Here is a 19,346-nt window from a genome sequence, read left to right as displayed (position 1 = left end):
AATTTAATAACTCACAAATTTGAATTGAAATTTAAAACATATCAAAACACGGCAGCGGTGATAATGAGCGAATGAAGTCTACGAGTCAGTGTAGGTAGGTTCGAACCAATTAGCCGATCGCTTAGACAGGGCTACAAACTTATCTGGACAGGCGCATGTGTCGCCAGAACCGCGTCCCCTTGCTTAATATTAGGACGCCATGGTTAATTCAAATATTTTTCACCGCATACATTAGTTGGTAACATTGTATGATGGATGATGCAATGTGGGCAATATTACTTATAATAAAAATATAATTTTAGATGTCGTATTCAGCGGGACGCGAGTCGTATTAACCGTGAAAAAATGTATGAAAACAGGCCCTAAGTTGCAGGGAACGGCGTAAAATGGCGTATTATGCGGGAAATCGTATTAAACGTGATCATATTAAGCGGGTTCTACTGAATATTGTCCAGCATGAGGTAACTTAGCTAGTCACTAATTTTGTATCAACTTTATAAAGATTGTACCTTATAATATTTTATACTTTGTATTACTATAATAGGTATAACATTATTAACAAAATTAAGTAAAAACAAATACACAAACTCAATTCACCTATGTTATGTTATATTTTATAAATATTTTTTTTATGGTATAGGGGGAAAACGAGCAGGCGGATCGCCTGATGGTAAGCGATTACCGTCGCCCATGGACACCTGCAATACCAGAAGAGTCACAAGTGCGTTGCCGGCCTTTAAGGTAGGAGTACGCTCTTTGCCTAATATATATATATATATTGCCTAATTTGAACGATTATCACATTATAGCACAAGACCAATCACTGCTATTTTCTTTTAACGTCCCCTCTCTATATTCCTTTGCTTTATGATCGAGATACGTGTTTTCGTTTCTCTTTTGCATCCACTCTGGCAGGGGTTTGTCCCAATCAGGTGGAGGACTGCTGCGTTTCTTCCAAATGTCATTCTTGTAGTGTGCCTTTAGCCTTTCCATACGGCGAGCTTTTTCACTTTCTATGACAGCATTCTGAAAATTAATTAAAATGGTTAAAAAAAAGTTTTTTTTTGGTTTCACCGTCACACATTATAGTTTCTCAATTTTCACTAAAACAAAAGCTTACAAAAATAACAGAAAATAAATTTGGTGGCACGTGATTTACCAAATATACTATACTCCATTTACTTTAATACTTGAAACTTAACAGTAAAATTTGCTCACGTTTTTAAATGAAACACCGAAACTATTTAACATTGTGTTAACTTCTAAAATAAAAACATAATAAATACCGCTACTAAATGTACACACATAGGTATTTTTAGTTAATTTGTGTTTGAAATACCGAGAAATGTGTGTTACAATTTGACTGTTAATATTGAAACCTAAAATTAGATGGAGAATATGTTCATTAACTTAAGCAATAAGTATGAACACATCTCTAAACCATGTAAGAGACTTCAGTTAAAATTTATTGAAATTAAGAGCAGACGGACTGCATTCCAACTGCAACATAACCGCAACTACAGACTGCCCATATTTTGTTTTGTTGCAGTTTGTTTAAATTATTTATTGCAAATAAATAAAATACTATAAATATAATACTAACTGCTGCCTTGGTATCTTTATCTGACTCCCATTTGCAGCAGTTGTCATAATCCTTTTTCCACTGATTGCAATTTAGGGCTTCTCCGAATATAAAGTACTGGTGGAACCGCCCCCTAAAGCTTGTGCACTCCTTGTATTCGTCCTTGTAGATGTCGCAGTCTCTGATCTGGAAGAACAAAAGACTAATGTTTAAAAACTTTTTTTCATTATCTGAACCTGGAGAGTACCAGTTAAAGTTACCAGTTAAAAAAATCATACTAATATTATAAGTTTGGTCTAGCGAGCTATATTAGAGTGCACGCAAGAAAATAAGTGTTTTTCTTTATTATAATTTTTTTTGTTTTGCAAAATTTTATACAATGAATATATTTAGTTCATGTTGAAATGGAGCAATGGATCGACGTGATATTTGGCATAGAGATAGTATGTGGGCCTGAGAGTGACATAGGCTACTTTTTATCCTGGAAAAATCCACAGTTCCCGAGGGAACAGCGCACAATACCCAAATTTCACGTGGGTGAAGCAGAGGGCAAAAGCTGCTAAATATACATATAATAATAATAATAAAACGATTTTGATAAAAATTACCAATATTGGAATATGGAGTGTTAGTTAGTGTCAGACTCTTTTCAGAATCTTTTACTCAATATAAAAACGTTAACTTAACATCTAAATTATGAATATGTGGGCATTTCTTATTCATACGTTCTTTTGTGTGAGTTGTAAGAATTGAGTATATTTTTTATGAAAATCAGTAAACTATATATTAAATAATTCACTTAGCAAATTACATCTAGTATTATTTTTGAATATAATTTTTGACATACAAAAATTTAAAATATTTTAAAAAAACTTTCAAGTCCAAAATGTCACGGACTGTGTAGTGTGAGATTGGCGGAATTTGAAATAAAAAGTTTTTTTTTCTGAAGAAATGTTATGTTATTTTGCAAAACATTACAGCAACTATGCAAGACTAACCTTTGTTCTATAAAATTAATTTAAAAAATATATAAAAAATAATGACTATTTGTGATTTTGAGCAACATAAAGTTTGTGAGTAGTTTTTGTGTCACAACCATGAGCGATACTACAAAATTATGGTACTCGGTACAGAAGTAACATTGATGTTGGCAAGCCTTTTTAAACTTTTTTAGAACAGCAACACTGTCTTCTTGTCAGATTTGCAAATGGCTGAATGTAGTGTGTATCTTGCAAAAATTTTTTTTCATTTATTAAAAAAAAAAAGGACAACCTGAATGCGTCAACGCCGTGTACGAGTTTTGAACCTAAGGACCAATGTCACGTTATTATTTAAAACATAATTATGTAGGTAATGTGGTGTAGTTTAAGATAATTACTAAAACTATGGTTCTTTTAGGTTTCAATTTCAAATTGTCACAACCATGGTATGAAAAAAATGTCACGGCCGTGGACTTTTTGAGTACATGGTTGTGACAGACAAACATACAAACACACAATTTTGCAATGATAATATTAGTATGGATTATTATTAGCCGTGTCCGACTGCTGGGCAAAGGCCTACCCTCTTGACTTCCATATCTTCCTAGTCGTTTTATCATCATTATCATCATCAGCCCACAGCACTCCACTGCTGGACATAGGCCTCTTCTATGGCGCGCCACAACACTGTCTTCAGCCCCTCGCATCCATCCGCCGCCAGCGACCCTCTTAAGGTCCGTTCGGTAATCGTTTTATTAATTATAATTTAAGTAAGAAGTAAATATTTTTCTGCTTTAAAAAAGTTACTGAACTTCTATTAGAAAAAATAGTACTTTACGTACCAACCACTTTTCTCCTTCAAAATCACTCGAGTCGTTGATAGTTTCTTCAACAGCCTTTGGTTCTTTTACTTCGCTACTTGTTGGTGCCATTTTCCAGGAGTTGTTAGGAAATTACAGATGATGAAATCAAAATCGCAGCCCGCAAAAAATTAACCTAAAAAATATTTCATTACATAATGTTCATGGTTATTCCGGTAGCAATTTTATAAATGAAGTAATGCAATATTGATAAAATATGTGTCATATGTATACTGGTATTTACCATGGCACATTTCATTCACAAAACTCGTAAATAAAATAAAAATAATAATTTGAAATTTGACAGTGACAGATCTCTTACTAAACAATCACAGACCACAGCCTAATGAGAAATGGAGACAATGAAATAAATGAAAGGAAAATCATGTTAACCAACATCAAAAATATGATAATTATAAGTTCGTTGTACACTGTAGGTGGACCGACTCAAACCATTTAAGCTACATAATAAAATGCTCGAAAAATTTATTAACGTGTCATTTCTTTTCGTTGTCACATCATGACAAACAACTGACTGGGTAAAAGAGATGGATGCGTGCGTAGTAGGAAAAAGTAAATTATTTTAGTGCACTTTGTTCCTTAGATAAAGGAAAACTCGGCATTTGTTTAAATAAATTAACCATTAAATGTTCTGGATTCTGGATAATTCAGTTGCATTACTTGCATTCGAACTGACCAGACGGTATAGTAGGTATTTCTCAATTTGTTTTCATTTGTGACATTTGGATAAGTTAAACATGTCTCTAAATAAGCTTGTTGGTGGAGATTGTGGCGGTAATAACTCCCTGGTCCAGTTATCCAATATTGTTGGTCGAGATGCAGCAATCACACAACAGATGTCCCAATCGGACAGGTTCGTCAACGAATTCATGGCTCAAAATACACAAGCGCCGCAAACTTTTAACATGAATGCACTTCTCAAAAACATGCCCGAAGTTGAAAAAGGTGGTAGTCAACAGAAAACTTCCACAATTAAACCAAATCTGATGCCAAATATGAGCTCACAAATGATGCCTCCATGGATGGCCGGCCCCTCATCATCATATATGCCACACCAACACATGTTAAGGCCCATGTACATGCCCCCGCAGTCAATGATGCATCAACATAATAATTCAAATCTTCAAATTCAATACATGGAAGAATCTGATATTCAAAAACTTGAAAACAGTGATGTTAAAGCAAAGGCACAAGAGTATGTAGACACTGTGAAGAATGATGATGAACTGGCATATAATCAATTTATGTCATTTATGAAGAGAATAAGCGCAGGGGAGCTTAACCTGGGAGACCCAACAGAGACCAGCCAAAGAAAAAGTAGAGATGAAATAATTGATGAAATGGCAGAGAAGTACAAGGATGAATGGGCCAAGTTAAGTGATGTCACAGACTACTGGAACACAGAAGCTGCAAATGGAATTGCCCAGGATTATGCATTTACAGAAGGCAATGTTATGCTAGAAAATAAAAGTGCCCTTGAAATAGGCAAGGAGAAATTAAAAATGGGAGACATTCCTGGTGCAGTGCTATGTTTTGAAGCAGCTGCTCAGCAACAACCTGACTCCGCTGAGGCATGGTTTTTGCTGGGAACAACTCAAGCTGAGAATGAGCAAGACCCTCTCGCTATAACTGCTTTGAAAAAATCACTAGAAATAGACCCTAGACAACTTGAGGCATATATTACGCTAGCAGCTGCATACACCAATGAAAACATGCCCAAGTATGCTTTCATGGCACTGATTGACTGGCTCAGGGCTAGTCCCAAATACAGTGATCTATTACCTCAGGATATTGATCCAAAGAGTTTAGATTTGAAAAGTCTAGAAGCTCATGTTAAATCATTATATTTAAAGGCTGCCCAACTAAACCCCTCTTTGATAGACCCTGATGTTCAAAATGCTTTGGGAGTGGTCTTCAATATTAGTCAAGAATATGATAAAGCTGTAGATTGTTTCAAGACAGCTTTGATGGTTGCAAGCGCAGACTCAAAACTGTGGAATAGGCTGGGAGCAACATTAGCTAATAGTGAGAGGTCTGAAGAGGCAGTTGAGGCTTATCATGAAGCCTTGAACTTAGAACCTGGGTTTATCAGGGCTAGATACAATGTTGGCATTACATGTATGAATTTAGGTGCTCACAAGCAGGCAGCAGAACATTTCTTAGTAGCTCTGAACCAGCAATACAAAGCTAAAAGTATGTTCCCAGATTCCACATCTGGAGATGTTAGTTCCTCCACAATTTGGACAACTCTTAGGATGGTGTGCTCTTTCATGGGAGAACATGATGTTGCAAAATTAGTAGATGATAGAAAATTAACTGAACTTAATACTTTCTTTCAAATTGAGTAGTTAATAGTCTGGCTTTTAACACTTTACATTATCAGAAAAAAATGGTTATTATCTTTTGATTATCTTGTTGCACAATAACTAGCACATGCCATTGTCACTGATAAGTGGTAACAGATTTAACATTCTTAAAATATGTCCATTCTTATTTAGGGTTCCTGTTTTGGATGGTTTTAGGGAAATTAGGTTAATAATGGGACTAGAATATGGAATTTAGGTATACTTATTAAGCTTGTATAAAATTGATGCAATAATTATTAAAGGTAGAAAAGTTTTTATACTAATTGTTAAAAAAGTGGCCATGAAATACAATATATTTTAATATTTTTATGTTATTTTAACTCTTAGCATGTAAAAAACTGCACTTGTTGTCTGATAAAGGACAGCCCTGTGGATGGTGATTGTAAAACCAGCAAGGCTTACACTGTACTTTGATATTCATAGACTTTGATTTATTCTTTTTATATTGACTATCCCTCTCTACTTCTTCAATTGTTTTTGGATACCTCAACTGCACCTTACCACTCTGTACCTTGAAGATATGGTGGTTGTTTTTCAATAGGGTTTGAAGGCCTCCACACTCTGACTTCAAAGCCTTCAGCTGGTCTTGTGGTATTAGTTGTGCCAATTCATTTATGTCAGCAGTTTTCCCTGGACACCAGATAACTGACAACATACACCCTTCTAGTAAATAGTCAGTTATGTGCCCAACAATCAACTGAATAATGTTTTTGTCTATTTGAGTACAATTTTTGACTTTTTCAACTGGATCTCGAGATTTAAATTCATCAATCCAAATATTTTCACAATTCTGATCTTTCTTGTTAATAATATTCTGTATGTAATTACACTGTTCTGCAAACTCTTTATCACTATAAGTTCTGCTTCTGCCAACAAGGCATATTCTTTTAGTGCTGGGTATTTTCAGCCTGTCTGTATCAGTTCTGAACCCAATATCTTCACACAATTGCTTAATGTATTCCAAATATTCCATATACTGACTCTTGGATGAATTTTTGCGCTGATATTTGGTGCCATCAAAGTTGTATGCACAGCATGGGAGAAGAAAAAAGTTACATTTGTAGGAACTTCTTGCAGCAATTACTGGAATCCATGGGGTGAGTTCATCTGAGTGATTACCTATAATCCAATCAGTTTCAGGAAAAAGGTGCACATCTGAAGGTGTTATTGTTTTCTCCTGCAAAGAAATATGTTTATTTGACCTGAACTATTTTGACTGATACATAGGCTTCCTACCTGGAGTAGCTTAGGTTTTATTTAGAATCAATAATGTTTCCATTGGTTTGAAAGCCCTTACTTACTTCTAGTTTGATGTCACTACCAAACATGTCCCATATTTGTCTCTTTCTAACATCAATTCCAAATCCAGGGTGGCCTTCTTTTACCAGAATATAAACTAGTAAGCCATTGCCACAACCCAAGTCCACAAAGCTTTGCAGTTCATTAAGACCATGAAGGGATCTTTCTTCTTCCCAAAGCAGAAGTAGGTAGGTAGCTATAGCTACATCTTCATAAACAAATTTTGATGGGTCTGTGCATTCAGGCCATATCTGTGAAACAAATTAGTTCAAAAGAAACTTAATTTACAATGATATCTTAGTAAACTTTCAGGCAGTAGCCATGTTAACAATCTATAATAGTGCCTTGATGTTGTTACCTTAACCATTTCCTTTCCATATTTGATTTTGAGGTCATTGTATTTCCTGTAATACTTATCAGTAGACACCAGAGCCAGAGATTCATTGCAAAAATGCAGGTTAGCCTTTTCATTTAGACACTCTTCACCCCACTTAATAAATTGAGGCAGTACTGTTTCCGAGAGCCATTTGAATGACTTTGAGTTAGAATCTAAAACAAACATAACAAGTAGGTCTCAAAAGAAGAAGAATATAATAAGCTACTTTTAAAGCTTTAATTTAAAAATTACCATCACTAACCACAATCTGCTTTTAGTATAACTTGACTGCCAGTTAATTGCAAAGTATAAGAGAAAGTTGGACATAAAATCTGCTTATCATTTTCAGGCGTAACATCATAAAACGTGACCTGATATTTATCTTTTAGAATGCAGATGAGTTGGACAGCATGGTTGTCGCAGTAGTTTTTAGGTAAAAGCTCTGAAAACGTAACATGAATAAAACTATCGGAATCTGGTTTATCGGATTGTTGAAGCCGCATGACTTTTTGCAAATAGACTATATAACTTTCAGCGTTTTTTATAGTTTGAAGTTTTTCACATTGGTCGGGTAAACACCACTGTGATGATACAGGTTTGCAATTACATTCGTACAGTACTTTACTTCCCCATACTCTTTTATTAACTACATGGGATTTATTTATTAAGATTTGAACAGATTGCCAAAATGATTCTCCAGTCATAGTGGTTTTCGTTGTTATTTCATTTTTCATGTTTATTACGCACGAGAATCAACTTCAATTCAATTAAAATTTAGGAAAGAACCAACTATAATGATCAAATCGGAAACAGCAGGGATAATGATAGTGACATGATGTGACATGATGTGACATTTACAGTGACAATGACATTTGACATCGCATGCAAACTATTCAAGTTATTGTTAAATACGCCAAAATAAAGTCAAAATACGCCATTACGAATAAATTAATTAAATTTTTTTTAAAGGAAAATGTAACCATTTGCTTTTCACATAATATGTATAGTATAGGTAGGCATCATTCAACTATTTATATTTATTATACCTTTAGGAGAATTAATAAAGTTCCTCCAGATTAAAAGATTTTACAGAATTTATGAAAAGCAGCATTTTTAAACACATCTGGTAAAACACGACACGACTGACGTCAGCTGTCTACTATACCAACCAACCAGCTGCGAATTATTCTTAATTATTTTTACTTTTCGAAAATCAATTTTACTACGTAATTTTTAATGTATTTACATGTCTAATCGTAATATTTTCAACTTTATCTTAATCCCATGATATCTATGTATGTAGGTAATGTCATACACTGAGCTTGAACATGGCTATCAAGGGCTGCGGCAAGCTACACAACATCCCCAGTTTTATGTCGGTGATGATGGGAATCTCGTACCAATAAGATCTCCTGTAAGTAGCAGTATGTAGGCATAATAATATTAAGTGTACATTCAATGAAACGAAGCTCTCTCGTAAGTATATAAATTTATGTATTTAGATCCAAAAGATAAGAAAAAAATATTTGAACTTTTTGTTAAATATGCTTGAAATAATATATTACGTCGCTCACTTATAATAAGTAACAATCATTTTGATAGTTTGTTTCGAATTTTTCATTTATTATTTATACACAATTTGGCATGTTTCCATGATATGAATAATATAATAAATAAAATTATAAAAACCTAATCCTAAGAATGAGATAAAAAATAAAGAAAAAATATATAATAATAATAATAATAAATTATTTTATTTCGGGCAACTTGGCCCATACAATAAATACCTTAATAAATATCATGGGACACTTGACACCTATTGACCTAGTCCCAAACCAAGCAAAGCCTGTATACTATGAATACTAGGCAACAGATAAACATACCTACTTTTATAGATAAATACATAATTAAATACCATATTAAACATCTAAGACCTGAGAACAAACATTGATATTATTCATACAAATATCTGCCCCGGCCGGGAATCAAACCCGGAATCTCAAGTTTCATAGTCAGGTTCTCTAAAATGGCCATCTGGTCATCTGAATATGCCATTGAGGATGTTTTTCTTCCATGCCTCTATAAGTAAAAAAAGTAAAATAAATAAACTATATTTTCCTAGTATAATATATGAGAATCAGGGAGACAAATAATAGTCAAGTTGTTTTAATGATATAAGTATAAAGCAGGCACTTGGCTTCCTATATATAAGTTACAGATATTATAAATAAATAAAATAGTTCTATATGCAATTTCATCTAAAACATTTCCATAAAATTATATGTTAATATGGTGTTAACTTGTATGAAGGATAGAGTTGGTAGTTAGTTTTAAATTATTATCCAAGATTTTAAGTATCCTAAAACTGACCAATATCCCTGTGCCCAACCTGTGTACAAAAGTTTACAACCTAAAGACACCAATCACGAAACTATAATCATAAACAAAACAACTTTATCACAATAACACCTTGTTAAACAATGCAACTGATAAATCCTGTATGGTAACAGATTTTGTGGCAAACCACCTTAATCCACATTATTACACACATCAAGGCTACTGCTAACTGGATAAACATGTATAAGCACATAATCTTTATCTATTTTTAAATACAAACATTGCTAAGAGTTACGGATTAACACAGATAACCATTGTACATAGATTTAATAATAAACTACTGCAATTTCCTACAAAATTGCTGTGTCTATCGAGCAAAGTACATGTCCACACTAACTAGACACACATGATACACGTATGATTATGGAACACTGTTATACAATACATATTTTATAGTCAGTGCTATTCTAGTGACAATGTCAAGTGAGGTAATGCAGTATGTTAATTTGTGTCAAGTTTATCATAGTTATCTAGTGTGTGTCATGATAACCAACCATTGACAGGGCTGCTTTGTGTTATCTTTAGTTCTGCTTGAAATATTCACTCGACTGCATGTGAAGTGAAGTGATGGAATGGCAGTGGCTAAAAGACTGGTGGAGGTTAAAACGATGGAGGAATAGAAAGAAGAAGGAACAAAATGATGATGATTTTTGTTACTGTGATGATTGTTTGCCTGATGTGAGCTTTAATTGACAAAATTTATGTTGGTTGTTGATAATGATTACGTTTGTTGTTATAATTGTGTTTGTTTTTAGAAGATAAGAGAATAGATAGATATTTTACGTAACCTGCTAATTAATGTTACTCACAAAGTTTGTAGTAAATATTCCTGTGTAAATGGGTATAATTTGCGACGCATTATATTTTAAAATCAACTTGCTCACTATACATATCTGGCACTGCTTTTATGACAAAGAAAATGAGTCTTTATGTTCTGAGTGTTAATATTTAATTTCATTTGTGGAAGCTAGATCAACAAGAAAGGAGCTAATATATTCTTTTGTGATAACTCCATACTCATGGCCTCATATTTGATTTGTGATTTAAAACAGATGTACATTTTTCTTTATTTTTATTTTGCAAAAGAATACTACATAATATTTTCTTTTATTAATACAAACGTGAAACTTTTTGCTATGCTATAGCTAGCTCTTACGCTTTATGTCAGAAGTAAGGGGAGTCTGACCATCCATTCCCTTCAGGCTAAGATATACTGAGCCCTAATAGTGATAATATGTTACAACTTCTCACATAACCCCTCTGAGGGTTTTCACATAACTCAATCCTTTTATTCATAAATCAATGGTTATTAGGTCCCATCTAGAGAAACAGGCGCGTATTAGTGTCGTCAATAAAACAATTGTGGATATTACTTTCCGATTTCCCTATAAAGTAGGACAAATTGTAGATCTACTAAATAGTCTTGTTATATCTTTGTTTTCCAGGTTCTAAAGCCAATATACAACGGTCTGGACAACAGTGGGTCTATTTAAAGTTGTTTATATAGTTACACTAGTTTTTGTTGGCGGCTTCGCCCGCGTGGAATTCGGTTATCGCGCGCTGTTCCCTCGGGTACTCACTGTGCATTTTTCCGGGATTAAAAGTAGCCTATGTCTCTCTGGCCCTTAAACTATCTCTATGCCAAAAATCACGTCGCTCCGTTTCGACGTGAAAGACGTACAAACATACAAACACACGCACTTTCCCAATTTATAATATAGTACCTAGCATTAAATATTTTTCCAGCGTACGAGTAGGTGGCGCGCTAATTTCGTTGTGATTTTAAAACGTTGGCTTTGTTATTTGCTTGCCATCAAGTGAACACTTGCCCATGTGCCGCTTAGGGAGAAACCAGGGGGGCAACTTCGAAATTCGAAGATCGTATCGTACCGTCCCTCTCACTCTCGTATCTATTAAATAATATTAGTGTCAGCAGGACGGCAAAATACGAATTTCGAATTTTGCACTTCGTACTAAATGCTTATCGGTATAATTTTTCCCACCATGAAAACCCATTGTTTTTAAGTGCATACTTCATAGATGTTACTTCACATGAACTAATACGTTCGCTACACTATATTAAAGTAATTTTTCGCTGATGTTTTTTGGTGCATCTATATTTCAGTTACTTTAACGAGTTTGGAATTGAAAAAAAATAGGAAAAAAGGTTTCGGTAATAATTTGAATGTTCGCTCGCACAACGCCATCTATTGATTACAAACGAAGTTAACACGTTATCTTGGGAGCCGAGGTACGTTACGTCACCGTTCTTGGACAGTGCCCTCTATTCTTGTTTAAGCTTAAAGTATCCCACGGGAGCGCATTACCGGGATATCAAGTATCTTATGTCTCAATGCAGATATCTTTGTCTATCTGTACGCCAAGTTTCATGTAAATCCGTTCAGCTGTTATTGCGTGATTGAGTAACAAACATCCAAACCTCCAAACATCTTCACAAACTTTCACATTTATAATATTAGTAGGATAGGATATAAGTTGCTACACTATTGGCCATATATATCTACAACAATCCAGTCAGCAGAGCCCTGCTTTTAAGCAATATCTACGCAGTGTGAGATTATTTTATATTGGTTGGTTGGGACCCTCCTTTATTTTAATCGACAGTAGAAATACACATCAAGTAGGTATAATTTTCAATTGCCTATCAATTACGGTTCTTAAGATACAGCCCTATGACACGCACAGAGAGATAGACAGTGTAGCGACAAATCGTACCCTAAAAATCGTTAAAAAGGCTTGGGACTCCTACAGCTAAGTTAATGGAGAAAAGGAAAACCTCTGGTTCATGGGAAAATTAAACTCATAGCCCAGCCAATATATTGACCATGACAGCGGTCTTCCTTTCATTCCGCAACCAAAAGCCCGGTTTAGACTTTTTTACCGGTTTAGTATTGCGAGGCCATAAAACCAACAAGTTTGTAGTGATCAATCTAGCACCGCAATGTAATGCAACTTATTTATTTAGTTATAATTTTACAAAACTCAAATCTATCATTACAGTACACTTACAATTAATTTCTCAATATTGTACATATTAAATATATTTATTTATTTAACATAAAATTCTGACTTCTAGGATAAATAAATTAATGACCTTAAAATAAAATTGTACAGTATTAAATTAAAAATTCATTAAAACACATTAAGAGATTGATTAAACCACAACAATTACACAATTTTAGTCTTGGACTGGGCTTTATACTTAGATAGTTTTTGAGATATATTTTTTTCATAGGGCGAGTTGGACCTGTGCGATTCCCTGGACCCTCACTACGATGGCGGCGGGAAGAAAGTTGTGGTGGGGGTGTGTGCCATGGCCAAGAAATCGCAGTCGAAGCCCATGAAGGAGATCCTGACGCGGCTCGACGAATTCGAGTATATCAAGATGCTCGTCTTCCCTGAGGAGGTTATCTTGAAGGTTCTCCTCATACTCTAACCTATTAGTGGAACAAAATATTCGGGGTATGCTAGCAGTATCCGTGCCTTTCGTGCTGCGCTAGTTGGAATGAGACGGTGCGGGAAGAAAATTATTGAATTGAATCGTAATTTAGTTCTCAAGATGCGTGACTGTCTCTTTTTGTTCTCTTCCTATGAACAGTCTGCTTTAGTTAATATACACATATATCTAAGCAGTCAGCGTAATATGGTTTCTATACGTGTCTGGTAATCTTTCGCCCCAGTCACATTGTTTATCGAGCAAAGGACGGAAACTTAAATCTATGATTGCTACCGCTACCGCATTAGCTAAGTATTAGTACTGATAATTTTGTATCATTGTTTATGTTTATTTTGTTTCACTAGATATATTTGGAAGTATATCGTTAGTTTATCTTGGTAACATTATCTCTTCATTTTCTCTTTATGCCTATAGACTAGTATTTGCATGCAGTTTCCTAGTAGTTAAGACATTGTTGAATGTTTGCATTGATCGGCTTACACACCCTTTGTCCGAGGTGTCGGGTTGCGCGTCAGTTATGACGCATTCACACTGCCTTACACCTTGCAATGTGCAGCGATGCATGTATGTGTACCTATTTTGTAAAGAAACGCCAAGTTCTTTTTAATTTGAACCACGAAATGGTAACTATAGAGGATGTCTTTTGCACAAAAATATTGTGGTTTACTGTTATTTGATCACTTATTTATTTTGGTTGTCTTTTAACAAAAATTAACGCGATAAAAGTAGACTTTGTGTTATTCGCGTCGTCCAGCTGTTTACGTACATAGGTACCAAATTTCATCCAAATCGGTCGAGCCGTTTTAGCGTTAAGAAGTAACAATAACACACACACACGCGAACGCACGCACGCACGCACGCGCGCACGCAGACATGCAAAATTACGCATTTACAATATTAAAAGGATGTTTTAGCAAGAACCTTAACGTAATAAATAGACTGTCTCATTTTACAAGTCTCAGTGCAAATCTGAAATGCTAATAACATTGATCCATACATCTACAATGACATTTCATGTCAAGTTAGGTTTAGAACTGAGAAATTCCATCCTGCCTCGTGTAAAAGACTACTTATTTAAATTAAAAAAAAGTGAATACTAAGTAACGTGATTTCTGATTCAATTTGAAAAGAACTCGGCTAGGCCACTACCGTGCCCACTGCCTGTTCGATCGCCGCTAGTGTGGCGGCGAACTTCTTCATTGTTGAACTGATTCGCGGACATTTCACTCGGCCGTTAGAGAATAACATTTCCTATTTCAATTCACAGAGCCCCGTCGAGGAGTGGCCCATCTGTGATTGTTTGATCTCTTTCCATTCAAAAGGCTTCCCGCTGGACAAAGCCATTCAATACGAGAAATTACGCAAGCCTTATGTTATAAACAATCTGCATATGCAGTACGACATTCAGGTACTCGCTTCTGTATTTTTCTTATTTATACATTTGAAATTGACAGCATTATTGTACAAGACAGTTTAGTCGCATATCGAATTAATTGCACGATATCGAATTGTACTAAAAGTTTCCAGGCATTCCATAAGTGGCTTCACTGAATTCATAAATAAAGCCCAATGGAAGAAGACAGTTTACAGGCGTTACAGCCGAGTTCTTATAATGTTGAGCAAAAATTTTATAAAAAATATGTGAACACGACTCTATTGTCAGTGGCGTAGAATCGTGTTCAGACATTTTTGATTGAATTTTTACTCAGAAGTATCAGAACTCGACAGTAAATAGATTGTTAATCGTTTTGTATCAGTTTTATTCACGTTAGAATTTATTATCTATCCTATCTTATTATTTATCAAAACATACTGTGCTGTGTATCTATTTGTGCTCTTTCGCTAACTCATGATCGGGTTACAGGATCGCAGGAAAGTATACGCTATATTAGAAGGCGAGGGCATCGAGATACCTAGATACGCTGTTTTGGATCGAGACTCTCCAGACCCCAAGCGTAAGTCTGGAAGCATTTTTCCAAATATTGTTCAAGATTTTAACTAAGTAGGTAGAAAAATGCATATAAAGTCTCGTTTTAATTATCACTTGTGTGCCAGTAGTGACTGCTTTAGCACAACAGATTTAAAGTTTCAATGCACAGTTGAGGTCAAATATGTTTACGCTTAACTTACTACCTTGTCGCTTTTACTTGTGTTGTGTTTGGTCTTTTGTATAATATTTTCAGGAGGCATAGTTGACAAGGTAAAGGCAAGGTTGTAATCAAAATGTATAGATACGTATATTGGGGTACTTGGCCCCTCCTCACTTCCATCCATGTTCGTTATTAACGTATTAACCCTTAAAAGGCTCCATTTATTGGAGCATAGCATACTACCTACCACAGAATCAAAAGCAGCTATCGAATACATACCTGACAAATAATATTTTTAAAGCTTGTCTTATTTTCAATAATTACAATGGAAATTGTGACGTATTGCGATATTAATATGATTCAGTTTTCAACTCGATGCAAGTGATCGCTAAATCGCCTCTACCTTATTAAGGGTTAATAAAATAACTCCCGTGAAGCACAGAAAGTTACTGTTTTTGGCGGTTTTAGAGTTTAATTAATAGTCAGCTTTTAATGTCTCAATTATTTTAAACACGTAATTTTCGTACTTAGATCATGAGCTGGTCGAATCCGAGGATCATGTGGAAGTGAACGGGGTTGTGTTCAACAAGCCGTTCGTGGAGAAGCCAGTGTCCGCCGAAGACCACAACATCTACATATATTACCCCACCTCCGCGGGAGGAGGGAGTCAGCGGCTGTTTAGAAAGGTTTTTTTGTGAACTATTTATTGCGATATAATCACGTAATTGCGAACTAATACCATTGGATTAGAATCTGGGGTTTATTACCCCAAATGAATACAAGTTTGTTTATTCGATGAGTGCATTGTTTGTGGGAGTCGAAAAACTTAGATTTCGTTAACCAAGCGTATTGCTAATAAAAACATAATATGGGTACTGTGTTTCGTGAGCGGTAACCAGCAAGATGCCATAAACAGTGGGTGCAAATGAGACTGAATAGACACTACGATTAGTAAATTTTAAGAAGTACATAAGTGGACTTTGCTCAGAGGTGCTGGTTTAAAAAATCGAATTAAATTATGTTTTCTTATTATATGTCTTTTTGCCCAGAACCCGTTTCGTGAAACTATTTATTGGTCTTGCACACCGTTTCCTAATGCTATGAAATATACCTACTTTTAATAAGACTATTTTTTCCTGTAACTAATTGACACTGAAGTTGCTGAATATTAAACTTTCCAGATAGGAAGCCGAAGCAGTATTTATTCGCCCGAATCTAGAGTGAGGAAGACTGGATCGTTTATTTATGAAGATTTTATGCCGACCGATGGTATGTATGAGTTTTATCGGAAAATTTGAAGTTATCGCAATATTTCTGAAGTGACGTGATGTTATCTCAAGTGTTTTTGGACATTAGTGCCTTTTCTTACCGTAAATTTAGAATGATTTATGAGGAATTTATATTTATGGTCGCGCCGGAAATCTGCATGCCTATAACGATGTAGCGATTTCATTTTGCTTTGTTGCGTCCTTTTCTTGTGAATTAGATCCTTATAATGTCTCCGAAATTTTCATTTAAAATATATTGTGAAAATTAGTTGAGCGCGACTCATGTTTTACGCACGCACGGAGAATCAGGGGGCTGGGGGTACCATGCCACCTGAGGGGCACAGTCTATTGTTCATAAAAACGTGTGTGGTCCATATGTGGTGGTTTGAAGTCTCTGAGGACATCTTTGTCGAGCAATGTCTTTACCTAGCACACTTACGTAAAAATAGTTGATATTTACAGCGTCAATGTCTGAAGTCATATTTATTTCCAGGCACTGACGTAAAAGTATACACGGTGGGGCCAGATTACGCCCACGCGGAGGCGCGTAAAAGCCCCGCCCTTGACGGGAAAGTCGAAAGGGACTCTGAAGGCAAGGAGATCAGATATCCTGTTATATTGTCCAACCAGGAGAAGCTGATATCTAGGAAAGTTTGTTTGGCCTTCAAACAGACAGTTTGTGGTTTTGATTTGCTAAGGTACATTCGATTCTTATCTTTGCCTATACTTTATTATTGACCTCCGATGCAAAAAGAGCATGTTTGTAGCATCGTTGCTCTCAAACATGTGGACTGATTTCGATGCGGTTTTTTACGTGAAAGCCAGTTTCCTTGCAGTGATTCTTAGGTATGTTTGATAAAAATCGGTTATGGAGATTTTAAAATATTGGTCTTTAAAATGACAATGTTGGGGGAGGAGGGAGTTCGACTTTTCTGAATTGGTTAGGTTTTTTTTAAAATAATTATTTCCACAGAGCGAACGGAAAATCATTCGTGTGCGACGTAAACGGGTTTTCGTTCGTGAAAAACTCGAACAAATATTACGATGACTGTGCCAAGATACTGGGCAACATGATTCTACGCGAGTTGGCTCCGACGCTGCACATCCCTTGGTCTGTGCCCTTTCAGCTCGACGACCCCCCCATAGTGCCTACTACTTTCGGAAAGATGATGGAGTTGAGATGCGTGGTGGCGGTGATAAGGCACGGGGACAGGACGCCCAAGCAGAAGATGAAAGTTGAAGTGCGACATCCAAGGTTAGTCGGGTTTTGTTAGGATACTGGCACGGGGGGGGGACGGGGGGAGCAGGTGAGATTATGAACGGAAAACTCTTAATTATACCTAACAGAACTATAAAGGTTAAAAATTACACAGAGAAAAATAGTAGCTTGTGACGTCACACGCGATTAGCGCCATACCTACTCCACAGTTTTTTTTTTAGAAAGAGATATTATGTCGATTTTTCGAAAAATCTCCGTGAATTTTCAACCGTTTTTTTTTTCTTCGCTAAAAATTAGTTTTGTTTAGTTTATTTATTTATTCAATATAATTACATTATAATTTACTTAAATGTCAAGTTCTAACAATTTACATTGATGCCGTTAAAGGTAGTATAAATAAGATTAATAATAATAATATAACAAATAAAATACGAAGTATGCTGCATTAGCTGTATGTCTATATTTTCATAATGATATATCTATACTATAGATTCTATAGGATATAGTAAATCCAGCAGCTTTCAAATACGATATTGCGGCGTTGTTATTCTACAAGTACGATTTCCTTTAGTTTACGATTAAAATACTGTAAGATCTACGCCTATTTGAGATCTAAACGACGATAAGATTAGAGACAGAAGTTGTCACGTAGATGTCTGATTTCGTATCAATATTTTGTCTGTCGCTGTGGCGAAGTTGGGTTTTTCTATTTACCTAATGGAAAGTTGTATGTATGGTATCAACAGCTGAAGTAAATAATAATGTCTGTCGCATTATTGTCATCACTTGTCTACGAGTAGAATAAAGGTATAATGAGAAACTAAACATTTAATAAATACTTGTTGAAATTTCATCACTTGTACCTATAATTATGTATGGCAATAGTAAGATGTGACGTCACTTATTTCTTACCGGTCGACTAATAGGGAATATTACAGCAATACATCCCGTCAGAGTGCATCACTAGCACATGCTTATGGGTTATGTTTTTTTGAGTATCTTAAATGTCCGTAGGATGCCGTAATATCATATTATTTCATTTAAATTTTTGGAAATATAGCTCTATCGCTACTACCGATGTAAATATCATTTATTTTGTTACTCATAAATATGTCATGATTTTTATAGGTATTAATACTCTTTGGTCATGATCTGTCATGGCAACAAAATATAAAGAGAACTAAAGTTGTCATGGCGGTTTCTTTACGGTTTGTGCTAGTGTCGCCCCCTGCGCAGAGCTTCGCCTAATATGCCCTATTGAAAATCAGTCTTTTTTCAAAGCAAATAAAGTGTTTATCGTATATGTATTAGCTCTATTGGATATTGGTATCTATTTCAATTATTGTAATAAAACTACATTGACAGTTCAGGGTTATAATCTTATACTCATAGAGTACAGTCCCTGCATTA

At 35.2% G+C, this 19,346-nt stretch overlaps 4 protein-coding genes across 13 annotated transcripts in view; 2 read left to right on the top strand and 2 right to left on the bottom strand.

Moving 5' to 3' along the window:
• Window positions 1-587: 587 nt before the first annotated feature.
• On the bottom strand, window positions 588-3,772 carry LOC141427983 (synaptic plasticity regulator PANTS). Its single transcript, XM_074087617.1, has 4 exons — window positions 3,667-3,772; window positions 3,405-3,558; window positions 1,604-1,768; window positions 588-1,026 (listed from the first exon to the last, which is right to left on the bottom strand). The coding sequence occupies exons 2-4, from the start codon at window positions 3,492-3,494 to the stop codon at window positions 799-801; spliced, it is 483 nt and encodes a 160-aa protein (XP_073943718.1). The 5' UTR covers window positions 3,495-3,558; window positions 3,667-3,772; the 3' UTR covers window positions 588-798.
• Window positions 3,773-3,926: 154 nt separating this feature from the next.
• Pex5 (peroxisomal biogenesis factor 5) lies at window positions 3,927-6,114 on the top strand. Its single transcript, XM_074087609.1, has one exon. It carries the CDS (start codon window positions 4,181-4,183, stop codon window positions 5,789-5,791), a length of 1,611 nt encoding a protein of 536 aa, XP_073943710.1. The 5' UTR covers window positions 3,927-4,180; the 3' UTR covers window positions 5,792-6,114.
• On the bottom strand, window positions 6,091-8,312 carry LOC141427977 (probable tRNA (uracil-O(2)-)-methyltransferase). Its single transcript, XM_074087607.1, has 4 exons — window positions 7,747-8,312; window positions 7,467-7,657; window positions 7,111-7,359; window positions 6,091-6,986 (listed from the first exon to the last, which is right to left on the bottom strand). The coding sequence occupies exons 1-4, from the start codon at window positions 8,216-8,218 to the stop codon at window positions 6,126-6,128; spliced, it is 1,773 nt and encodes a 590-aa protein (XP_073943708.1). The 5' UTR covers window positions 8,219-8,312; the 3' UTR covers window positions 6,091-6,125.
• Window positions 8,313-8,620: 308 nt separating this feature from the next.
• Window positions 8,621-19,346, top strand: part of l(1)G0196 (inositol hexakisphosphate and diphosphoinositol-pentakisphosphate kinase) — a 39,862-nt gene continuing 29,136 nt past the window's right edge. For 7 of the 10 annotated variants that reach the window (XM_074087601.1, XM_074087605.1, XM_074087600.1 and 4 more), the window contains exons 1-8: window positions 10,353-10,559; window positions 13,138-13,320; window positions 14,627-14,767; window positions 15,224-15,314; window positions 15,981-16,135; window positions 16,631-16,718; window positions 17,211-17,415; window positions 17,691-17,972. In XM_074087601.1, the coding sequence (XP_073943702.1) occupies window positions 10,449-10,559; window positions 13,138-13,320; window positions 14,627-14,767; window positions 15,224-15,314; window positions 15,981-16,135; window positions 16,631-16,718; window positions 17,211-17,415; window positions 17,691-17,972 (1,256 nt within the window). In that variant the 5' untranslated portion in view covers window positions 10,353-10,448. Of the gene's footprint in view, window positions 8,899-10,352; window positions 10,560-13,137; window positions 13,321-14,626; window positions 14,768-15,223; window positions 15,315-15,980; window positions 16,136-16,630; window positions 16,719-17,210; window positions 17,416-17,690; window positions 17,973-19,346 lie in introns of those variants that run through there. The other 3 variants (XM_074087604.1, XM_074087597.1, XM_074087599.1) reach the window with 2 other exon arrangements.

Source organism: Choristoneura fumiferana, chromosome 5, assembly GCF_025370935.1.
Source record: "Choristoneura fumiferana chromosome 5, NRCan_CFum_1, whole genome shotgun sequence".
NCBI classification, from domain to species: domain Eukaryota; kingdom Metazoa; phylum Arthropoda; class Insecta; order Lepidoptera; family Tortricidae; genus Choristoneura; species Choristoneura fumiferana.
Note: the sequence above shows the minus strand (reverse complement) of the source record. Positions and strands in the feature narration are given on the sequence as shown.